Source organism: Oncorhynchus mykiss, chromosome 10 (assembly GCF_057628025.1).
Source record: "Oncorhynchus mykiss isolate SJ-2025 chromosome 10, ASM5762802v1, whole genome shotgun sequence".
Taxonomy (NCBI): domain Eukaryota; kingdom Metazoa; phylum Chordata; class Actinopteri; order Salmoniformes; family Salmonidae; genus Oncorhynchus; species Oncorhynchus mykiss.
In genome coordinates, this window is record NC_143031.1 from 48,260,174 (window position 1) to 48,284,810 (window position 24,637).

Consider the following 24,637-nt stretch of genomic DNA (forward strand, 5'->3'; position numbering starts at 1 on the left):
CAGTGAAGTTTCAGTCCGCTAAGTGTATCTACAGCATGGCCATATGGGTGACATGGACATCCCCATGCATGAACCTTTCAAAATATGACACATTCAATATTGCACCCTCCCATTATCTGGGCTCTGTCTGCAATCATAACCAGTAGTATATACCAGGAATAATGAATCATAACCAGTAGTATATACCAGGAATAATGAATCATAACCAGTAGTATATACCAGGAATAATGAATCATAACCAGTAGTATATACCAGGAATAATGAAACATAGACTAATAATAGATGTCTGGTTAATCTTTGAATTATTTATCACCACGGGAGTCTTTGCCACTAAAAATATTGATTTATTTATTTCATCACTCAAAATCTTACCAAAGCATATTCTGTAGGAGGGCTTAATATGAATTGAACATGTTTTGACATGATTCATATGAATCGGGTCATGAACATATGGACTTTGAAATTAACAAGGGAGAGGTTAAACAGAGGCTACGTCTGGCATAAGCGTATTCCCACACTTTACAATAACTCTGCGGCAATTGTCTTAGGTAATATTCACATAGGTTATTCCCTCCATCACGACACTGCTGCCCAGTTGAAGAGCTTGTGATCTCCATGCAGCACCACAGCACCATGTGCCTTCGGAAAAGCGCCCCTCAGCTTCAGAAGATGCCCTTCTGGAGGCCTGCAGTCATAAAGCCATTATACTCTAATGTAGGACTATTTCCCTACAAGTCAAATAAAGTGCAGAGCATGCATGATGCACGCAACTCATCATTCCAGCATATTTGATCATTTAATTCATCCTTCACTCAGTCAGTATGTCATCCATTCAGTCATTTGTCTGAGTTGCAGTAACAACTAAATCAAAGAGAATATAGAACAGTTCATTTGTTTATTTATGTCTGTATTCAAATGAATTTAAATTTTCCAAAGTGTTATAGCCTGTCACTTTAATAACTCAATGTTAAATGTAGGCCTATCTTAACAAAAAGCAGGCCAACTTGTAGGGATTGCAATTTAGACTATCATTTTTGGCACTGGTGTCTTGCAGGATATTTTTTTTCAGTTTTCGCCAAGAATTAATCAATATTTTATTTTGTCTCATTTATTGATATGGATTTAGCCTCTGCGTGATGGGGTTGTTCAACGCAAATGGCTATAACAAGCCTACATTACGAGTGGAATTCACTAATACAACAGTCAAAATGCCTAATTTAAGGCCTAATTTAAGGCCTCCCAAATACTGGAAAAAGTGTGATTCATTAGGTTACATGATTACCACAATAGCAACACCTGGATTTAAAAATAAATTATGCAATTATATTTTTGTACATTTACAAATCTAATTTAACGTTTACATTTATTGCATGGCTTTTCTTAAGATCCTAACAATTTAAGAATGGATTTTCTTACGATAGGTTTGTTCAACCTTTTGGCAGCTATCTCGCTCCATACATTTTCTCCGACGCACACTTGCAGTTTACTGTTGCCTGGGCTGTGGCTGTCTTAAATGTCTACTTCGAGCCACAGGTGAACACAGCGTTTGCGAGACAGACATGTTATCAACTGACACAGAAAACTGGTGAGAAAGTGCAGCAATTTGTTACTCGTTGTCTTTGACAAGTGGCCAAAGACAGTGACATTGCTGGAGGTAAAGACAATCAGATTAGAGATGCCATACTGAGCAAGTGTACGGAATATGTGCGCTGAAATTTATTAGAGGAGGGCCCTGGACTAACATTGGCACGGTCACGAGCTAGCTGCACAATGTGAAAGTACTGAAGTGCACGTCCACAACGATAGCACGCCTTCTCTGATTGGTCTTTTCCTTCTGCATTCTGTCTCTGTCCCTTTTTGTGATATTTCCCCTCCTTTTTGAAAACCCGTACTCACACACATGGTGGATATTTGCACTTCATTCCTTTCACATTGTGTGGCTAGTTCATGACCGCGCTAATGTAAACCCAGTGGTCAGGGCACTTTGTTTCGAGACATTGTGATGTCGTTGCGTGATAACGTAAAATTGCGTAATTACGTAGAATACACAATAACGTTACTCAAATTGACTGTCCATCTCGGCCAAAAATATGTTTGACATTTGTTCAGGTACAGACTCACACTATTTTCTGTACTTCTGGCTGTACGATTTTGATTGAGACATGTTGATTGATGTTGTAAGTTCTGTTCAAGATCAAACATTCGTGACCAACTATATTCATTGGGTTTGGCTCGTCGAACGCATACTACTGCTGCTGCAGTCAGCCAACAATGATTTGCAATTTGCTGAAATTACCGCTGGCCTGCTGCGGACGTCACTCACAACGCACTTTTGCAGCCAGGCACGTGTGTTGTGACTGAGTGTGTGACAGAGAAAATCGTTTTTGTGCCATTTAGAGGTCAAATGCATGCATTTTAGTGTTTGAGTCACTTTTCAAAAGTTGCTAAAAGTTTCAAATACATTTTTAAAGTAGCTATATTTGTTGCTAGGTGCTGTTTGAAAAAAAAGTTGCTAAATCTAGCAACAAAAAGTGTTGGCAACTAATTTTCCGGGGAAGTTTGCTAGAGGCAGGTCGATTTGTTGCTAAAAGTTGCTAAATTACGTTATGTCATTGCGTGACGACGACATTACGTAATAATGTAAAACTCCTTACGTATGATACACAATAACGTTACTCAAATTGACTGGCCATCTCGGGGAAAAATATGATTTGATATTTGTTAGTTTAGATTTGTTTGTTTATTATCATATATTTTTATTTGTAAAAGTATTATAAACACAACACATTTTATATGATCACATTTTTATTTGTAAACACAACCCATTGAATTATTGAACAATTACACATTATTGAACAATTACATTTTATTTATTTTCTTTTTAACTAGTAAACCTACACATTTTGAACAATTATATTTTTAAGCAGTGTATTGGTAGTTAGTTAACATGCTACCTAACTGATCAACAATTATAGGTACAGGCTAATAACAAGGTGTATATGCTATCTTATTGAACAAGCAACTTAACTCAAATAATGATGTATGCCCTAGGCATCTCTCTCTAGCTCTCTCCAGGTTGTTGTGCTGCTTGGCTGGCTAGCTGCTCAATGGTTTCCTCCAGATATTGCCACCATTTTCGCACACACTGCCACCATCAGCTGTGTGTCTCCGCCAGTTCCAGAAAGTCCACTCCTTGCATACGTGCTGTTTTGGGTCAGGGCTAATTAGGGAGGCCACCGCTCCACAGGGCATTTCGATGCGGGAGGATCACAAGAAGAAAATCCGTTTTTTCCTTATTGATTCTCCTGCGTTTCCCGTGGTGCTGGGCATACCCTGGTTGGCCTGTCATGACCCCACTATTTCGTGGCAACAGAGGGCTCTCACGGTGTGGTCACGAGAGTGCTCGAGGATATGCTTAGGGGTTTCCGTTGGTGCGACTATGGTGGAAAGTCCAGACCAGGTCTCCCCTGTGCGCATCCCCTCTGAATATGCCCATTTGGCTCTCTCAATCACCACCCCATCGACGGGGGGGCTTGTGCGATAAATCTCCTGGAAGACGCAGCACTTCCCAGGAGTCACGTGTATCCCCTGTCACAGGAGGAGACGGAGGCTATGGAAACATATGTCTCCGAATCCCTGAGGCAGGGGTAAATTCAGCCCTCCGCTTCACCTGCCTCCTCAAGTTTATTTTTTGTGAACAAGAAGGATGGAGGTCTGCGCCCGTGTATTGACTAACGAGGTATCAACCAGATCACTGTTAGGTACAGTTACCCGCTACCTCTCATAGCCAGTGCGATTGAGTCAATGCACGGGGCGCACTTCTTCACCAAATTGGATCTTAGGAGCGCTTACGTGCGTATCTGGGAGGGAGACTAGTGGAAGACAGCTTTCAGTACCACCTCAGGGCACTATGGGTATCTCGTCATGCCGTACGGTTTGATGAATGCTCCATCAGTCTTCCAGGCCTTTGTAGACAAGATTTTCAGGGACCTGCACGGGCAGGGTGTAGTGGTGTATATTGATGACATCCTGATATACTCCGCTACACGCAGCGAGCATGTGTCCCTGGTGCGCAGGGTGTTTGGTCGACTGATGGAGCATGACCTGTACGTCAAGGCGGGGACCGGTGAGTTTGCAATGGTCAGCTGAGGCGGACAGGGCTTTTGCTCAGCTGAGGGCTCTGTTTACCTTGGCTCCCGTGCTGGCTCATCCGGACCCCTCTTTGGCGTTCATAGTGGAGGTGGACGCATCCGAGGCTGGGATAGGAGCCGAGCTCTGGCCATGCCACCAAAGCTCCGCCCCTGTGCCTTATTTTCGAAGAAGCTCAGCCCGGCAGTGCGAAACTATGACGTGGGGGACCGGGAGTTGTTGGCTGTCGTCAAGGCCTTGAAGGCGTGGAGATATTGGCTCGAGGGTGCTAAACACTCTTTTCTCATCTTGACTGACCACCGCAATCTGGAGTACATCTGGGCAGCGAGAAGACTGAATCCTCGCCAGGCAAGGTGGGCCATGTTTTGTTTTTTTACCCGTTTTGTTTTCACCCTATCCTACAGACCAGGTTCCCAGAACAAGAAGGCAGACGCACTGTCCTGGATGTATGACACAGAGGAGCGGGAGCTGGACGCGGACATCAAGAGGGCATTACATACAGAGCCCACTCCCCTCCACTGTCCAGCTGGGCTGCTGTCTGCTGTCCGCAACCGTTTGATCTATTGGGCCCACACGTCACCCTCCTCTGGTCATCCGGGCATCGGTCGGACAGTGCGCTGTCTTAGTGGGAAGTACTGGTGGTCCACTTTGGCTAAGGACATGAGGGTTTATGTCTCCTCCTGCTCAGTGTGCGCCCAGTGCAAGGCTCCTAGGCACTTGCACAGTTCACGTCAAGGGTCTGGAGGGCGTTCATGGAACGTCTGGGGTGTCTCGGTCAGCCTTACCTCGGGTTTTCACCCCGAGAGTAATGGGCAGGTGGGGAGAATGAACCAGGATGTGGGTAGGTTTCTGCAGTCCTATTGCCAGTACAGGCCCGGGGAGTGGGCGGCGTTCATGCCCTGGCCCAGAACTCGCTCCTCCACTAACCTCTCCCCCTTCTAGTGCATACTGGGGTACCAGCCGGTTCTGGCGCCTTGGCGTCAGAGCCAGATCGAGGCCGTGAGGCGCCAGAAAACCTCAGTGAGGCGGGGGGACCGGGTCTGGCTCTCGATCCGAAACCTGCCTCTCCGCCTGCCCTGCCGGAAGCTGGGCCCGCTGTTTGTGGGGCCATTCAAAGTCCTGAGGAGACTGAACAAGGTATGTTACAGGTTACAGCTTCCCCCTCCGATTATCAAATTAACCCCTCATTCCATGTGTCTCTCCTCAGGCCGGTGGTGACTGGTCCACTCCAGGAGTCTGAGGTGCGGGAGGTTCCTCCGCCCCCTCTAGACATCGAGGGGGCCCCGGCGTATGCAGTTCAATCCATACTGGATTCTAGGCGTTGGGCGAGGGGCCTTCAGTACCTCGTGGAGTGGGAGGAGTACGGTCCCGGAGGAGAGATGCTGGGTGCCGGTGGAGGACGTGTTAGACCCATCGATGCTGCGGGAGTCTCCATCCGGATCGCCCTGCGCCTCGGGGTCATCCCCGAGGCTGGTGCAGGCGCACTGCTGGAGCCATGCGAGTAAAGTACGTTGCTCACTCATTTTGCTCTCCTGCGCCTGACTTCATGCACCAGCTACACTCACCTTCTGACATCAAGAGTTTTCCCTGTTAACACTATCAACGTTTCCCTTTACTCAGTGGCATGCCGTGGGCTTGGGCCTTCAGTGAGGTCCTACACAGTCCCACCCGAATTAATCCACCTCTTATTACCATCATTATGATGCCATGGCTCTAGACACTATATGGATTCATTTAGACAGAAACGCAGTATAACCAGGTGTTGCGTCACCTTGAAATTGACATTTTTATTCAGAGAATTGCAGGGGAAGAATACAATACAGTACAGTTCAACTAATAGGCAAGAACATAGTCGAGTGCAACAGAGTTATATTAATATTCTTCTTCTATCCATTTCTGGTCCACAAACTTTGAGCTTTAAGTCCATTAAAAAAAGAGTTAGCACTTTCATCGTGTCCCCTAAATGAAAGTTCCTGTTTACCCAAAAACATGACACAATCAATGAGTCTTTTCAATATTTCCCTATTTTTCTTCACCTTTTCATTGTGCAGCTCCGTTGCCCTGTGCGCTTGTTCGTTGAGCTGTAGATCCACTCGGGTGTCCCCAAAAGTTTTCAAAAGCACCATTGCTTGTAAGTGCCCAGCCGTACTTTGGTGTCTCGTTGCTGCCTTGGTTAGACAACTCAAGTTTGCAAAGCCAGTGTGGCTCCAAACACCAAATCGATCACTTGCAAATAATAGGCAGTCCCAGCAGTACAGTTTGCAGTGCTTCTCGGAGCCTGTAAGCCATTGATAGCGCTCGTAGTTGGAACTTTGAAAGTGGCGAACGAACCCCTTTCCCGCCTGTGACAGGCTTTGTAGCGTCGGCGTCGGGCGACCTTTCCTTACAATGTCTAACTTTTCTTGAGAAGTTCGTCTTGAGAATGGCGTTATAATTATATCCTCGACCAAATCGATATCTTCTCCTCCTTCTACCATTGTGGGTTGAAAAAACAGCTTAGTAGTACGCAAATTAATTAGTTTATCAAATTCAGTTTCCTAGTTCTGAGGTTCTGCATAGCCCTGCCCATAGGACCTGCCTCTCAATATTGGTAATCCAATCAAAAGACGTGCATGCACTACGCCTGCTAGCTGGCTCCTGTGTAACACTGGAGCCAGCCAGCAGGCGTACAATAGCCAACTCTAAAGCAGATTGGTTGACACTAAATTTTCCTTTCCATTCACTTTAAGCTACAAGCGCCCACACTGTTGATTCTGAAGGCCTGAGGGCAGATTTTAGACCCCTGGCAACACATGATGGCTGAATATGATTGGATAAAAGATCTAACATAAAGACCAGCCCTCCAAATCTCAACCTGGGGCTGGAAGCAGTGCAACCAAGAGGAAAGCTATGAAATGAAGAGTATAACTCTTACTCTGGGGAATAATTTAATACATATTTGTGGGAAAATATATTTAAAAAATATATATATTCTGATGATGTTTAGGCCAGCAGAGAAGGCCTTGCTGGCCCTGACGGCCCACCACTGCCTTTACTGTGGCAATTGTTATTGAATCAACGCACTATTAGCCACTTTCAATGCATCAAACCAAAACAAATTGAACTATGCAAGAGATTTTGTTGTAGGCAGAACGCATTGGAGCAGGATTCTATTACATTGACACACACTACTCAGCCCATACTCTACACAGACCTGTGCGGCATTTTTTATTTATTTTACCTTTATTTAACTAGGAAAGTCAGTTAAGAACAAATTCTTATTTTCAATGACGGCCTAGGAACGGTGGGTTAACTGCCTTGTTCAGGGGCAGAACGACAGATTTGTACCTTGTCAGCTCGGGGATTCAAACTTGCAACCTTTCGGTTACTAGTCCAACCACTAGGCTACCCTGCCGGCATAAACACAGCCATATATGGATCTGTGCCATTTACTTTTAACTGGACTGTGTTTACAGCATGAGTGGTTCTGAGTAGACTTGCCCTTGTTTTGAGATCAAAGGGATATACACATTTTGTTCATATCCTTTGCTAGTTAGGGAGTTATTAGCCCAGTTATAGATCATTTGTAGCCAGCAATGGGGGAGTGATTGTTTCCTGCTAAATCACAAAATGTGTACATTTCTAGACATACCTAAAAACTATTTAGTCAGCCACCAATTGTGCAAGTTCTCCCACTTAAAAAGATGAGAGAGGCCTGTAATTTAGAGTACTATACAGGTAGAAAGCATTGAACAGAACTATGTCAATAACAACATTTTTGATAGAATCTTATAGTCCCAAGCCCTCGTAATCAGTGGTGTAAAGTACTTAATTAAAAATACTTGAAAGTACTGCTTAAGTCATTTTTGGGAGTATCTGTACTTTACATTACTATTTATATTTTTGACTACTTTTACTTCACTACATTCCTAAAGAAAATGTGTTACTTTTTACTCTATACGTTTTCCCTGACACCCAAAAGTACTTGTTACAATTTGAATGCTTAAAAGTAAAGGAAAAAGGTCCAATTCGCACACTTATCAAGAGAACGTCCCTGGTCATCCTTACTGCCTCTGATCTGTTGGACTCACTAAACATAAATGCTTCCTTTGTAAATTATGTCTGAATGTTGGAGCGTGCCCCTGGCTGTCAAAAAAAGTAATAAAAAAGGAAATTGTGCCGTCTGGTTTGCTAAATATAAGGAATTTGATGTGTAGCATTTACTTTTACTTTGTACTTTTACTCAAGTATGATAATTGAGTACTTTTTCCACCACTGTACTTAAGTACATTCAAAATCTGATACTTTTAGACTTTTACTCAAGTAGTATTTTACTGGGTTAATTTCACTTTTACTTGAGTAATTTTATGTTAAGGTATCTTTACTTTTACTCAAGTATGACAATTGAACACTTTTTCCACTTCTGCTCGTAATGTTGTGATAGAATAGAATAAAATAGTATAGCATAGCTTTATTTTTTCCAGTGGGGACTGCCGTGTGGTGTTCCAGGTAAACCATTAAATGACATTACACATCTCACAGTAGGCCTACATGGCAGACAGGCTACAGTTTTCAAGAGAAAGAAAGAAAGCCCCAAGAATCTGTGTGTATTTCTAGCATGTCATTTCCCATGAAATTATTTTTGTCTTATTCTGCATTATTGAAAATATAATTTTCTAGCTAGCAATCTCTCCTTCTTTTACTGGCATCTTACTGGTAGGTACTGTATATGTTGATACCCATTAATCAAGATGGAGATGGTTGACAGAGGGAACTGGCCTGTGACAAAAACACTTCAAAAGTGACCATGCTCCAAAACAAAGAAACATCTGATAAATAGTGGGCTCCGAAAGTATTGAGACAGTAACACACGTTTTGTTGTTTGGGGCTGGACTCCAGCACTTTGGATTTGAAGTGGTACAATGACTATGAGGTTAAAGTGCATACTGTATCTGTCGGCTACCTGTACGAATGTAACTGCCGTTTACTGTGGAACAGTGGGATTGTTGATCCGATAGTCACGTACTGGTGGGCCTATTGGTGGGGATTGGGGTCTTACTCTGCGTCTGAGAAGAAAAAAAGCACTCCATAAATGCAAATCGTTATTCAATCATTACTCATTGGATGAGTTTTTGGGAAATTACATTCTTTGTTTACTCTGACTTGTTTACACTAGCCTTGTCTGTCAATTTACTGGACATGACTTCTTGTTTGCCTTAAAGGGGAACGCCGAAGATAAGTTACTTACATGAGTAATCATCTATGTTGTTTTGACATGGCAGGATGACTTATAGCCTCTGATAATGTAAGACGATATACACTGAACAAAAAATATAAACGCAACATGTAAAGTGTTGGCCACATGTTTCATGGGCTGAAATAAAAGATCCCAGAAATGTTTCATACGCACAAAAAGCTTATTTCTCTCAAATTTTGTGTACAAATGTGTTTAAAACCCTGTTAGTGAGCATGTCTCCTTTGCCAAGACAATCCATCCACCTGACAGGTGTGGCATATCAATAAGCTGATTAAACATCATGATTATTACACAGGTGCACCTTGTGCTGGGGACAATAAATGGCCACTCTAAAATGTGCAGTTTTGTCACACAACACAATGCCACAGATGTCTCAAGTTTTGAAGGAGTGTGCAATTGGCATTGCTGATTGCAGGAATGTCCACCAGAACTGCTTTCTACCATGGCCTTACAACCACAGACCACTTGTATGGCGTCATATGGGCGAGCAGTTTGCTGATGTCAACGTTGTGAACAGAGTTCCCCATGGTGGCGATGGGGTTATGGTATGGGCAGGCATAAGCTACAGACAACGAACACAATTGCATTTTATAGATGGCAATTTTAATGCACAGAAATACCGTGACGAGATCCTGAGGCCAGTTGCTTTTCATCTCCAGTCGTGAAATCCATAGAGGAGGGCCTAATTAATTTATTTCAGTTGATTTCCTGAGAGGAACTGTAACTCAGTAAACATCTTTGAAATTGTTGCATTGTTGCGTTTATATTTTTTGTTCAGTGTAATAGGGACCGAGAGCTGTCCTGACATCGAATAGGGGTGTGCTATGTGCAGATGTCAACTCTGTGTGACATCATCCAGCCAAAGCCCTTGTAATATATGTTGAGGGGTTAAGGCAGTTCCCCGTATTGGCTGTTGCAACACTGTAACCCACAGTAACCCTCAATAGTCTGGTCAATCTTTCCAACATAATAACTATTGACTGTCCTCTAGCCACAGTTGTGTCAGAAGTTTGAGGAAGAGAGAACTTCCTCAACCGTATCTCAGACAGACTGAATTTAGAGATAATGAACAATCCTGAAATAATTACAGGAATTACTCACACACAGATCCAGAGCCAAGGCTAGCTTTATTTACTTGAGTGCACACTGTTGTGAGAAAAGCAGTCCCGACGATGAGTTTCTTATGAAAATACAAATAATGTTTCATTTAATAGACAATTCTGTTAGTTAGTCGCAGGCTCAAAACATTTTTTGTGAGTGTATGTCTCTTGTTGAGTGGGTCGTTGATCTTTTATTTGACTTGAGGTTAACCAGTGACAGTGTGCTTTTTTTTTTTTTTTTTTTTAAGTCATGCCTTCCCCCTTATCCTTCCTACCTGTGTATAAATACACACTCTTTTGCAGATTGTATTACTTTTGGACCTGTGATTCACCATGATTCTTTCTGATTGCTGGAGTTTGTGTGCAGCGCTGCTGATATGTCCTCTTTATATGGGTAAGTGCCCTGACATGACTCTTACGTTCAAACTGCGGTTGTCTTCAGTTACCTTTTAGAAACGTTTGTTGCACATTTTTCCAAATTGTCCTGTATTCTGGATGATATAACAGGGGGCTGGAAAAAGGAAATACATGTATGTACTCAAAATGAATATATATATAAGAGGGATTTTTTTTAACCACTTGTTGTATTTGATCGTTTTGACTGGGTAATATTCAAAGTGGGATTTTACGTTTGGGGTGATTATATAAAAATGATTGGATGTCATAATGAACAACATCAATGATTATTGGGGTATTAGAATCCAAATACTTACACACACACACACACACACACACAAAAACATCTTCAGCTTTGACCTTTGACTTCATCCATTCGGCTTCTGTATACTATGAAGAATTTTGATTTGACAAAATTCTGACATTTTCTGGTATTGTAGCCAGTTTCCCAACCTGGGCCCAGTCATGCCTAGGTGTAAAATACATGAACATCTTCCTGCACTGACCTCACAGGTGTCAGTGTTCTGTGTGAAGTCTTCTGTAAAGAGGAGAATGTGGGCGTGGAAGGAGGCCATTACACTCTTACCAAGAAGCTTGAGTATGGCAGTATGCTGATATACCACTGTCCAGAAGGGTACTATCCCTATCCAGCTTTAACTCGCTTGTGTCAGAAAAGTGGAACTTGGTCACCAACTCCCCATAAAAGGCCTATACAAAAGTGCAAGAGTGAGTAACAATTCCTTGCGCTGGTATTTTTAATAAAAACAATATTTGAAATAAGCTAAACTCTACTTAAACACTGCTTCCTCCATATGTTTTCCCCCTTTAGTGGTTGAATGCCCAAACCCCTTGGTTTTGGAAAATGGTTCTGTCTTTCCTTTACAAATGCAATATTTTGTCAACAATGAGACCACATATGAGTGCTACACTGGATACACATTACGTGGCTCATCCTCCCGTGTGTGCCAACCCAATGGGAAGTGGAGTGGGGGAACACCCATTTGCAGACATGACTGTGAGTAACAAACTATATCATCTCTCTGCCTCCGCCGCTCTCTTCCTCCTTAGGACGCTCTTTTTTTTGTTGGTCACACTGACCCGTTAAAAATGGCGCTCAGCCTCACAGCTTACACACAGTACGTCACGCTATGACCTTTCTGCCTCTCTACACACCCTCCCTCTCTGTTTCCCGCTGACATTCTCCCACATTGTCTTACAGCAGGAGGTGGAGAGCGTTGTGCTGACCCTGGGATTCCGGCCGGTGCTAGGAGGTCTGTGTCAGGTTTTGGCTTTGAAGACAAAGTGACATACCGCTGTGACGATGGCTTACATTTGCTGGGGTCAAAGGAGCGTGTATGTCAAGAGAATGGCCAATGGACTGGGACTGAGCCTAAATGTTACTGTAAGGACCCATGAAGATGCCCTAGACAATGACACCTTTGCAAGCAGCTCAAATATACCTAAAGATTGTCACGTACAGTCCAATTTCATAGACTGCGAGAAAGAGAGATTTAACCCTGTGGTTTGTCTGGTTCTTTTGTTCTGTTTGCAGACAAGCACACGTATGACACTGCACTGGAGGTCACGGAGGCATTCGGCAGTGCAATCAGAGAGAGCCTTCAGTTGGCAGGGCCCATCGGTAGGTCTGTCCGTAACAACCAATATGTGATGTTTATCAAGTCTTTATTCTGTTGTCAATATCACCATAAGTGTGTGACATATTTGCCAAACCTTTCACGTATTTTCCTTGCGGCACCATTCCTCACACACATCCTCTTCCACCGGTGATTGTCAAAGTAAGATATCCTGCCGGTGCCTTTCAGATGACACAGATCAGGAAGGAAAGAAGATCACGGTCGATAAAGCTGGAAAGCTTAACATATACATTGCTATGGACATCTCTGACAGCATTGAGGAGGATCAGTTTAACAAAGCAAGAAATGCTGTCAAGAAACTTATCACAAAGGTATGTTCACAGGTACTCACAAGGTACAACTATATGTAAATGCATTCGGCTATTTCAGCCATCACTGTTGCTGACAGGTGTATAAAATCGAGCACACAGCCATGCAATCTCCATAGACAATCATTGGCAGTAGAAGGGCCTTACTGAAGAGCTCAATGAATTTCAACGTGGCACTGTCATAGGTATGCCACCTTTCCAACAAGTCAGTTCGTCAAATTTCTGTCCTGCCAGAGCTGCCCCGTTCAACTGTAAGTGCTGTTATTGTGAAGTGGAAATGTCTAGGTACAACAACAGCTCAGTCGCGAAGTGGTAGGCAATACAAGCTCACAGAACCGGACCGCTGACTGCTGAAGTGCATAGCGTGTAAAAATGTTCTGTCCTCAGTTGCAACGCTCACTACGAGTTAAAAACTGCCTCTGGAAGCAGCGTCAGCACAATAACTGTTCATCGGAAGCTTCAAGAAATGGGTTTCCATGGCTGAGCAGCCGCACACAAGCCTAAGATCACCATGCGCAATGCCAAGCATCGGCTGGAGTGGTGTAAAGCTCGCTGCCACTGGACTCTGGAGCAGTGGAAACGCGTTCTTTGGAGTGATGAATCACGCTTCGCCATCTGGCAGTCCGACAGACAAATCTGGGTTTGGCGGATGCCAGGAGAACGCTACCTACCCCAATGCACAGTGCCAACTGTTACATTTGGTGGAGAAGGAATAATGGTTTGGGGCTGTTTTTCATGGTTCGGGCAAGGCCCCTTAGTTCCAGTGAAGGGAAATCCTAACACTACAGCATACAATGACATTCTAGACGACTCTGTGCTTCCAACTTTGTGGCAACAGTTTGGGTAAGGCCCTTTCCTGTTTCAGCATGACAATGCCCCCGTACATAAAGCGAGCTCCATACAAAAATGGTTTGTTGAGATTGGTGTGGAAGAACTTGACTGGCCTGCACAGAGCCCATCGAACACCTTTGGAATGAATTGGAATGCCAACTGCGAGCCAGGCCTAATCACCCAACATTAGTGCCAGACCTCACTAATGTTCTTGTGGGTGAATGGAAGCAAGTCCCCGCAGCAATGTTACAACATAGTGTAAAGCCTTCCCAGAAGAGTGGAGGCTATTATAGCAGCAATGGGGGGGGGGGACCAACACCATATTAATGCCCATAATTTTGGATTGAGATTTGTTCAATGAGCATGTGCCTACATATCTTTGGTCATGTAGTGTATGTTATGTGGTTGCTAAATAAATTAGGTCGTAGCAGGGGATCCCTTAAAGAGATTCCCTGGTACTTTTGTATACTTTTTAGCCAGTGGTTCTGAAAGTAGCTCTCACAAGCCAAAAGTGGTCCCCGAAAAATGCGTACTACCTCACATATGTGCAGATATGTGCACCATGTCATTGCTTTCTCTCTTTTTCTCGCTCTGCTGTGTGTACACTTGCTAGCTGTCACTTTTCTCATCAATATACACACAATACCACATAATGATAAAGCAAATGTATTTTTTTTTTAAAGACATTTTTGTAAATTTATTAAAAAACCAATTCTGAAATATCTCATTTACATAGGTATTCAGACCCTTTACTCAGTACTATGTTGAAGCACAGTTGGCAGTGATTACATCCTCGAGTCTTCTTGGGTATGACGCTACAAGCTTGGCACACCTGACGCTACAAACTTGGGGTGGTTCTCCCATTCGTCTCTGAACATCCTCTCAAGCTCTGTCAGGTTGGATGGGGAATGTCGCTGCACAGCCATTTTCAGGTCAACCCAGAGGTGTTGGATCGGGTTCAAGTCCGGGCTTTATCTGGGCCACTCCAGGACATTCAGAGACTCCTGCGTTGTCTTGGCTGTGTGCTTAGGGTTGTTGTCCTGTTGGAAGGTAAACCTTCACCCCAGTCTGAGGTCCTGAGCACTCTGGAGCAGATTTTCATTAAGGATCTCTCTTTACTTTGCTCTGTTCATCTTTCCCTCGATCCTGACTAGTCTCCCAGTCCCTGCAACTGAAAAACATCCCCACAGCATGATGCCGCCACCACCATGCTTCACCATAGGGATGGTGCCAGGTTTCTTCCAGACGTGACACTTGGCATTCAGGCCAAAGGGTTCAATCTTGGTTTCATCAGACCAGATAATCTTGTTTCTCATTGTCTGAGAGCCTTTAGGTGCCTTTTGTCAAACTCCAAGCAACCTTTAGGTGTCTGTTACTGAGGAGTGGCTTTCGTCTGGCTAGTCTACGATAAAGGCCTGATTAGTGGAGAATTGCAGAGATGGTTGTCCTTCTGGAAGGACCTCTTGATGTCACGCCCTGACCATAGAGAGCCCTTGGTTCTCTATGGTGTTTAGGTCAGAGCGTGACTAGGGAGGTGTTCTAGTCATTTTGTTTCTATGTTTTGGGATTGAGTATGGTTCCCAATTAGAGGCAGCTGATTATCGTTGTCTCTAATTGGGGATCATACTTAAGGGTTCTCTGTTCTCACCTGTTTTGTGGGATATTATTTTGTGTTTTGTGCACGTGCACCACGTATTCACGTTTCGTTGTTAGTTTATTTGATTTATTGTTTTGTTTTGTTTTTATTAGAAAGTTTCACTTTCTAATAAATATGTGGAACTCAACATTCGCTGCGCCTTGGTCCGTCTCTCCTCACGAACGTGACACTGGAGCTCTGTCAGAGTGACCATTTGGGTTCTTGTTCAGCTCAGTTTGGCAAGGCGGCCAGCTCTAGGAAGAGTCTTGGTGGTTCTAAACTTCTTCCATTTAAGAATGATGGAGGCCACTGTGTTCTTGGGGACCTTCAATGCTGCAAATATGTTTTGGTACCCTTCCCCAGATCTGTGCCTCGGTTTTTACTCTTACATGCATTGTTAACTGTGGGACCTTATATAGACAGATGTGTGACTTTCCAAATCATGTCCAATCAATTGAATTTACCACAGGTGGACTCCAATCAAGTTGTAGAAACATCTCAAGGATGATCAATGGAAACAGGATGCACCTGAGCTCAATTTCGAGTCTCATAGCAAAGGGTCTGAATACTTATGTAAATAAGGTATTTCTGTTTTCTATTTTTAATACATTTGCAAAAATGTCCCAAAAACTGTTTTCGCTTTGTTGTTATGGGGTATTGTGTGTAGATTGATGAGTTGAAAAATGTATTTAATCCATTATAGGATTAGGTTGTAACGTAACAAAATGTGGAAAAAGTCAAGAGGTCTGAATACTTTACGAATGCACTGTATATGGCGAGGGGCTGAAGCTTATTGTTTGAACTCAAATTGGGCTGGCCCACGTGAGGAAAATGTAGGCAAAATGGCACAGCACAGCTTCCAGAAAAACAGTTATTTTGTGGCGAATTTGAGGTGAAACAGTAATTCTGCTCATAGATGATGTATTTATGAACTACACATTGACACATCCAGCCCAAAGTGGGAGGTTTAAAGCATACTTAGTATTCGCAAAAGTTCCAGAGCAGGTCTTCTTAACCCTTAATGTAGGCACATAACACAAACATGACTGACACTATGCCTTCAGTTATTGTTCACCACAGTTTTCCACTCACATTCTTTGACACACGTCTAAATGTAATTCTGTCCTGCACCTTGTGCTTTCACAGGTCAGCTCCTTCGCAGTCAGCCCAAATTACGAAATCCTTTTCTTCGCATCCGACGTATTCGAAGTTGTCAACATATTGGATTTTTTGGGAGAAAAAAGAAAAACACTTGAAGATGTCTTGGCTGACTTGGACAACTTTAATTATGGAGGTGAGCAAAGATTGACCTTGCATGTATTTACATCATCATCATTGCCCAAACTATACACTCAACCAGTTATCCATAAACTTGACAAATAGTGTGTGTGTGTGTGTGTGTGTGTGTGTGTGTGTGTGTGTGTGTGTGTGTGTGTGTGTGTGTGTGTGTGTGTGTGTGTGTGTGCGTGTGCGTGCGTGCGTGCGTGTGTTTGGGTGTGTGTACTTTTTCACAGATAGACAAAATGTTGGGACCAATCTCAACCTTGCTTTTAAAACCATCCTGGAACGCATGGCTATCCAAAAACAACGGAATGAAACTTTATTCAAAGAGGTCCACCATGTCCTCATATTTTTCACAGATGGTACTGTACTGTAGTACTACTTGTCTATGTGTAGTATTTGTTTGGAAAGTATTTGACTTGCATTATTGATTGCAGCTTTTTTTTTTATCCTTTTTTTTTTTAAAGCTTCTGTTCAGCGTTTTGGTCAGCTCAGTAATAATCTCTTGACTGTCTTTTCTTGCAGGTGCTTTCAACATGGGGGGTAGGCCAGACGACACAGTGGCCAAAGTCAGGGAAATGGTCTACATGAATCAAAAGGAAGAAAGGGATAAATATCTTGGTGAGGTCAAAGTCATTTGTGTTGTCATGACATTGGTATTTTATTAGGATCCCCCCATTAGCTGTTCCTAAAGCAGCAGCTACTCTTCCTGGGGGTCCACACAAAGCGTGAAGCATGACATAATAGAAGAACATTAATAGACGAGAACAGCCGAAGGACAGAACCGCATTCAACGACAACTTGACCTTCTAGTCTTAACTATTCATTCCATGTATACAGGTTGTCTTTCTAACTATAGACTGACCCAGGTCTACATCATGCACACAACAGTTGGCTCGAGAAGGATGATCCAAACATCAAGGGTTTGTGGCACTGTACAATATTCAAATCCATTCGAGCCGGCTACCATCTCAAGTATATCTTTTTTGGGGGAACAACTTATTATTTCGTTTTGTAGAATAAAAAAAATGTGTGTGTGGAGGGGGGGGGGGTTACAGGTACAAAACCCATTGAGGGATTGGCATATTTGAATCATCAATTAGTGACGATTTCCGTTTCAAGACAGACAAGAGATGTGTCCATTCTAGTCTATCAAAAGCTTTTTCTGCATGGAGAGATAATACAACCCAAGGAGCTGTTGTTTCTGATGGAGTTAGTGAGAACACTGGGGGAATCCCTACCTTTTTTTAATAGAAGCTAAATTAGTGATGTGTTCACATTTCTCCCAAATTAACTTTTGTGAATAGCTGTATTAATCATTTAGCGCAATAGTCGACCTAATTGATTCCAAAATGTTAAATAGACCTAAGGAGGAATACCATCCCGTTCAGGAAATGTGCCTTTATTCATGCTATCCAATGCCTTTTGGAGTTCATTGAGAGAGATTTGGGCTCCCGGCGAGGTGGCTTCCTTTTAGAAAGGACTTAGTCTGGCTTGGTGTAGATTTACAATCAGCAGTGTACAGTTCTTTATAGAAGTGAGAGAATCTTGGAGCAATCTTATAGTAATTCCCCTGTTTCAGATTTAATAGTTGCTTTATCAGTTAATTGATCATTACTGCATAGCCTGTTGGCCGGTAAACAACTGGCTATGCAGTAATGGAGAAATGGTCGAGTCTTACTCAATGGATGGCAAATTCTGCTCTGTCTTATCAGTAAATTATGTTCTGTCTTGACTTTCGAAAGAGTAGTAGCTACCTGGTCTGAAAAGAGGGTTTCTTGAGAACGCTCTAACACGGTTAACAGCATTTCCAAATTCTTTCAAGTAAAAAAGCCATATTACAACATATGTTGTATAATTGCTCTAGAACCTCTTCGTTCATACACCACCGTGTTATACAATAAGACCGTGACAAGAAAAAAGACAACTGTCACACAGTGGCGGAATAAATTCAACTGCACGTATGTTTGTTTCATCAACATCTGTCCGGTGAAGTCCACAAAGCAAATATTGCAGCATGGTCGAGCAAGTTCATGTTTTTGACAGTTTACTAAATGCATAACGACTGATTTAGAACCATGGAGTTGCAGCAAGGCAGCACAAAGACGACAGGAGCGCTGCCTCCGCTATTCCAGCACCATTCCTTTTTTAAAAAAAAAATTTTTTTTTTTTTTTAGATATTAACATTTGAGGTAGGCTATTTGATCACACCGGTAATAGATATGTTGTGTTACTTGTGAGGCAGAGGTGAGTGAGCTTACATTTAAATAATTAGCTTTTTATTTGTTATTTTCTGGGCTGATGGTGCCTCCATCTGACTGTCAGGCTCAGTGGAGGGAGAGAGCAGCAGACTGAGGGTCCGCCTCTCTCAACATCCCTCTTCTCTCCCTTTCCTCCACTGACCAAAAAGCCTCTCTCAACATCCCTCTTCTCTCCCTTTCCTCCACTGACCAAAAAGCCTCTCTCAATATCCCTCTTCTCTCCCTTTCCTCCACTGACCAAAAAGCCTCTCAACATCCCTCTTCTCTCCCTTTCCTCCACTGACCAAAAAGCCTCTCAACATCCCTCTTCTCTCCCTTTCCTCCACTGACCAAAAGGGGACACCGTTCTCCAGCGGATGCCGAAACTCGAGTGGCACTGCATTATTTCTGCCTCAGTGCAAATTCATGTTACTCCTATGAACAGAGAAAGTGACATTTTCCTCAATACGAAGAAATACCCAAGGCGCTAATAATATCAACAACGTAAGCTTATAGATACACTTTCCTTCTCATTCATTACTGCTGCAGTGCTTGTTGTAGCGCCGAGTGGAAATACTTATAAAAGTGATTGAATAAAAAGTGTTGACAGTGCTGAGTAAGAACTTAAACATGAACTCACTCGTAAAAACAGAATCTCTTTGCTGTATTCGTTGACAGTCTCTCTCTCTAGTCTTGGTTTTAAACATTTTGAAATCTCATATTATCAACTTTGCTGTAGCTTTCTTTTTATGCCTGCTACTTTACTGCAGGCATTGTAATCTGAGCCATCCGATTGGCCAGCTGTAGGACTATAGTGCATTTGATTTGCTCTCTGGGCCAGCAGATTTTGTACCTTCAGACACATGAAATAGTTCAAAATGGCACAAGTTTGCCTACCCAGAATACAGTGCTGCTGAATCGGGTGCACCTACCACCAACAGCCTGAGATTTCTTTTTAAACAAATAGGAACACAAGGCTTTATCGTTGTTTGTTTTTGGTGACCAACCAAGAATGCCTTGGAGATCAACCAGTCGATTGCGACGACCGGTTGGTGACCACTGCTTTAGAAAGTTGAGTGGAGTTCAATCTCGTGCTTCTCTCTGTGGGCTGATATTTATTCTGCATGCATGGCAGTCTCGGGGCTACGGTGCGTCCACGCAGGCGTGCAGCTTAGAGAGAACATTGGCCAATCTTCTTTATTAGAACCAAGTTATAGTATAGGGCCTGGCTGCAAGCAGCAGTTTGGATGAAATGATTGAGTAACATTTTTGCAGCACTCGTGCACACATGGCGTGCGGTCTGCTCAGCATGTCCGTTAATTCATAGTTATTTTGCAAAAGAAAGCCACACGTTTCAATATGCCAACAGAACCAGAACTCCTAGGTCTATTACCTAAGTATGTGAATGTTCTTGATTCATCTAATGCCTAATGTTTTGGGTACTTCCTCTTGTTTTTTGTTTTTTTAGATATCTATGTTTTTGGTGTTGGAAGGGAGATCTTTGATGAAGATATCCAGCCACTTGTGACAAAACGGGATAATGAGGACCACTACTTTAAACTAAAGGATGGTACAGAATTGGAAGAAACCTTTGATAAAATAATTGGTGAGTCCTTCTAATTTGACCAGCAAATATGGCAGTGTGTCTCTGCATGGACTTTGTTCCCTCAGAGAGTGCTATATTTGAGTGTCTTTGTGTCAGTGTGTTGAGCCACCTCTCTCCTCTATGTAGATGAGAGCAAGGTTGTGGGTCTATGCGGGCTCCATAGAAACTACGATCGTGACACCGCAGACACCATACGTGTAAGATATCCCTGGATGGCAAGGATTGGCATCCCGGTAATTACTCATGCCTCATTTTTCTAAATGGAAACTATTTGTAATGCTTGATTATTCATCAATGCACCAGTGGCCTTTCTTCATGATCATATTTGATTTAGTGTGCCGTGCACTGTGTTAAGGTATCATTACCAATGCAATACATGACAGCTGTACTAAATTAGTTTGAATTCCAATTAGAAATGAATTGGATAGCTAGCCAGCAGATCTCGCCTTTCATTTTAGGCTGGAATTCAAGCATCACTCGTGGTGTGTTCCTGCAATGCAATATCTCGGGTTGTTTGTGCTTTGGGAGAGTGATAAACGACATTATGGCTGACAAACCTCCCAGACTGTATCCTGTCCCATCCCAGTGCACACCAAGATTGACATATTGTTGACCTTTTTAAATGAGATATTGATGCAAATGCTTGCATGTTGTCATTGACGGTATTTATGTTCAACCTCTCTCTCCTGATCCCGTCAGCATGAGGATGGACGTTATGGTAAATGCATGGGGTCTCTGGTCACTCCCCGCTTCATCTTGACTGCTGCTCACTGCTTCAGGTTCACAGACACAGCAGATAAAATCAAGATTACGATTGGCAAAAATGAAGGTGCAACCAGCCACTCCTCCAAAAACATTTCCACTTACACCCAAAGTTTTTTTTTAAACTAGTACAACTTGTTTTTTCATGTGTTTATCGTCATTGCCAGAATATATGTCAGGATGCCACAACTATTCTAGGAAATAGGTTTGCTAATGTATACTCCGGTCCTGTCCCCTAACAGTTCTAACAGGATCACGCCTAATATTACACCCTAATTATGATATCAAAGCCAAAGAGAAAGAGGGGGTAAAGGAGTTCTATGATTATGACGTAGCTCTCATCGAACTGAAGAATGATGTGGATATCTCTATCAACATAAGGTAAGACACATACGGTCAGGTGGCACCCTTGATAAAGACGAGCAAAAAAGACTATGAAACAAATCCTACAAATACTGAGCTAAAATACATTGGGAAATTATTTTTTACTAAAACAATTGCTCAGAGAAATAGATTTTGTTGGAAAATAAGTAATATATATGTTTTTTTTTTTTTTAACGATGGGGGTATAAATTATTGGCACCCCTGTTTAAAATACTCCAGCACCCTCCTCTTGTGAGGATAACGACACTGGGCCTTTTTCTAAAATGTTTTATGAGATTGGGGGTACATTGGGAGGGATCTTAGACCAACTTGGTTAGCTTTTTGAGATTTACTTGTTGAACAAAATCTATTTCTCTGAGCAAATGTATTAGTAGAAAAGACTATGATGTTCACACAAATTGCATACAATATAGCTCAGAATTGGTATCATTTATTTTATAGTCTTTTTTTTGCTCATCTTTACCAAGGGAGACAATCATTTGACCTCTATGTGTTATGATGCAGAAGGAACAAGAATGAACACAGTGATGAAGTTTATTTTTTGTATGTATCTTAATCTAAGTAATCCAGCTGTTTGGAGTAATGTGTGAAACACAGTTTCTTTCATGAGTTCTTACTTTACTGTCTTCCTCAGACCGATTTGCATACCTTGCACCAAGGAAACAAGTGGTGCTTTAAGATTGTCGGGAGAGGAAATCACCTGCAAGCAACAAGGTGCAATTACAGCACACAGCCTATCCATCAAGATGCACACAGCCTGATATAGAAAGGTTCAATTAGGCACCGTATGTTACCTCGTCTCATGTATTTCTCTCCTTGCAGAAGAGCTCTTGTTAAAAAATCCAATTGAAGAAGTCAGTTTCATGTCACATGATAAGGACAGGGTAAACAATAATGATAAGCGGAGCGATGCCAAACTTAAGCTCCTGGATCAGGTGAGTGCTTGTATGATGTCTGACCACACAGACAGACCCACCCACGCACGGGTCACTTAAAAATGTCCATGTTTTTGGAAGAAAAGCACATTTTTGGTCCATTAAAATAACATAACATTTATCAGAAATACAGTGTAGACATTGTTAATGTTGTAAATGACTATTGTAGCTGGAAACGGCTGATTTTTCAATGGAATATCTACATAGGCGTACAGAGGCCCATTATCAGCAACCATCACTCCTGTGTTCCAATGGCACGTTGGGAATTTTTTTGTTGTTATTTTCTTTCAAAAACAAGGACATCTCTGTGACCCCAAACTCTTGAACGGCAGTGTATGTGTCCCTCTCTCTCTCATTTTTCTCTCTCGTGCAGAGGGCGAATTGTATTGAATTGGCTACTAAGGTAGATGGCATAACATCAGATAATCTGAAGGATGTTGTCACTGAAAACTTCCTGTGCTCGGGTGGTCGTCAACCTACTAGAGATCATGTTGCCTGCAAAGGTATGTTTAATACATAATGGAACATTGTGTGATGCACTCACTGTCTAAGTTTGTAAAAAAAATATTTAAAAAATCAATGGATTGAGAAAATCTCTAGTTTTAAAACAGTAGTGTTGTAATTTCCTAAAAGAAAAGGGTCCCATTACTTCGTCTTACGTTACCACTTCATTGTGTGTGTGTTTGTGTGTGTGTGTGTGTGTGTGTGTGTGTGTGTGTGTACACAGGTGACTCCGGTGGTGCTCTGTTTAAGAACTATGATGATTATCGCACAATCCAGGTTAGAGACACTTATTTACAGCAGATACATCGGCACTAGACACCACCTACAGAGGCGAGCAGTAAGAAAGTGGCAACTTTCTGTGCATTTGCCTCGTACTTTTTGCTCTATCCTTTTGTGTACATGGGATTTTACATATTTATTTATGCAAAATGTATTTGTAAACCTCTGGGGTCTCCTGTAATCTACAGTTGATGTACATGAATTAGTACTGACACCGCTTCCATTCTTCAAAGGTTGGATTGATCAGCTGGGGCACCAAAAATCTGTGCCCTGATGGTGACAACGATATCCAACAGGAGTCTAGCGATGACTCCAGAGATTTCCACATCAACCTTTTTAAAGTTGTGCCATTTCTGAAGAAGCATCTGGGGGATGACACACAAGATTATGCACCACTTAAGTTTTTAGACAAATAGAGACAGCGCTGAAGGTGTGCGTTCTTAACAAAGTTTCATGATCATGTGATTATGTCGTTCTGGCACTGAACATGATCATGTGTCCGAAAAAATAGTTTGCTGAACTGTAGTTATCAATGAAAGTGTGTTCATTAACTGAATTCGAAGATGAAAGTGTGTTCTTTGCTGGTGCTGATAATAAACTCAAACTCGTTAACTGAATTTTAAGATGAAAGTGTGTTCTTTACTAGGGCTGAGGAACTCATTGACTGAATTTTAAGATGAAAACGTGTTCTTTACTAGGGCTGAGGAACTCATTGACTGAATTTTAAGATGAAAACGTGTTCTTTACTAGGGCTGAGAAAGCATACCCTTTTCGCTGTATTCCTTCTGTGTTGGCCATAGTGCATACATATGGTATTGTCAGTCGGATCTACAAACACCAAAGCAGCATCAGGATCTGGTCGAAGGTCCGGGACCGGGGACAGGACGGGACAGGACAGGGGGGGTGGGGACTATACGGACACTCCTGACCTGCAAAATGGTATTTAGTTTAAAAATGTGCTAAAATGAGTGTTAGGATTAAGGTTAGTGTCACGTTTAGATTATGGTTAGTAGTTTTCCAGGTCAGAAGTTTCCTTATAGGACTTCCCAGGACATGGGGGGTTGGCATGTTTATTTTTTTTGTTTAGTTTATACAGAGAAATCATTGTGTTTCCAAAAGTAGAGGAGAAGTCATACTCAGACAAGTTTAATTAAAGACATGTCAGACTTCCGTCTTTTGAAGGCAATCTTATATTCTGGGTTATATGATGGGATAGACAGTTCAACCAAACTCATGATACATTTTTTGTGATATTCTTCGTGAATACTGTATATGCCACCATTATTATGTAAATGTCAAAGCTGAAGACATTACAGAGGTTGAAGATAATATCTT

At 42.3% G+C, this 24,637-nt stretch overlaps 1 protein-coding gene across 2 annotated transcripts; it reads left to right on the plus strand.

The window, feature by feature from the left end:
• The first annotated feature begins 4,499 nt into the window (after positions 1-4,499).
• Positions 4,500-23,919, plus strand: cfb (complement factor B). Of its 2 annotated transcripts, none has more exons than XM_090186902.1 (19): positions 4,500-5,655; positions 10,789-10,879; positions 11,395-11,607; positions 11,711-11,896; positions 12,101-12,283; positions 12,434-12,520; positions 12,705-12,847; positions 16,458-16,605; positions 16,826-16,954; positions 17,118-17,213; positions 20,301-20,438; positions 20,565-20,671; positions 21,138-21,267; positions 21,443-21,581; positions 22,219-22,298; positions 22,407-22,519; positions 22,893-23,022; positions 23,247-23,299; positions 23,536-23,919. In XM_090186902.1, the coding sequence occupies exons 2-19, from the start codon at positions 10,819-10,821 to the stop codon at positions 23,716-23,718; spliced, it is 2,319 nt and encodes a 772-aa protein (XP_090043028.1). In that variant the 5' UTR covers positions 4,500-5,655; positions 10,789-10,818; the 3' UTR covers positions 23,719-23,919. The 2 variants fall into 2 exon arrangements, with proteins under 2 accessions (XP_090043028.1, XP_090043027.1); XM_090186901.1 differs by lacking the exon at positions 4,500-5,655 and adding an exon at positions 10,289-10,638.
• The last annotated feature ends 718 nt before the right edge of the window (positions 23,920-24,637 follow it).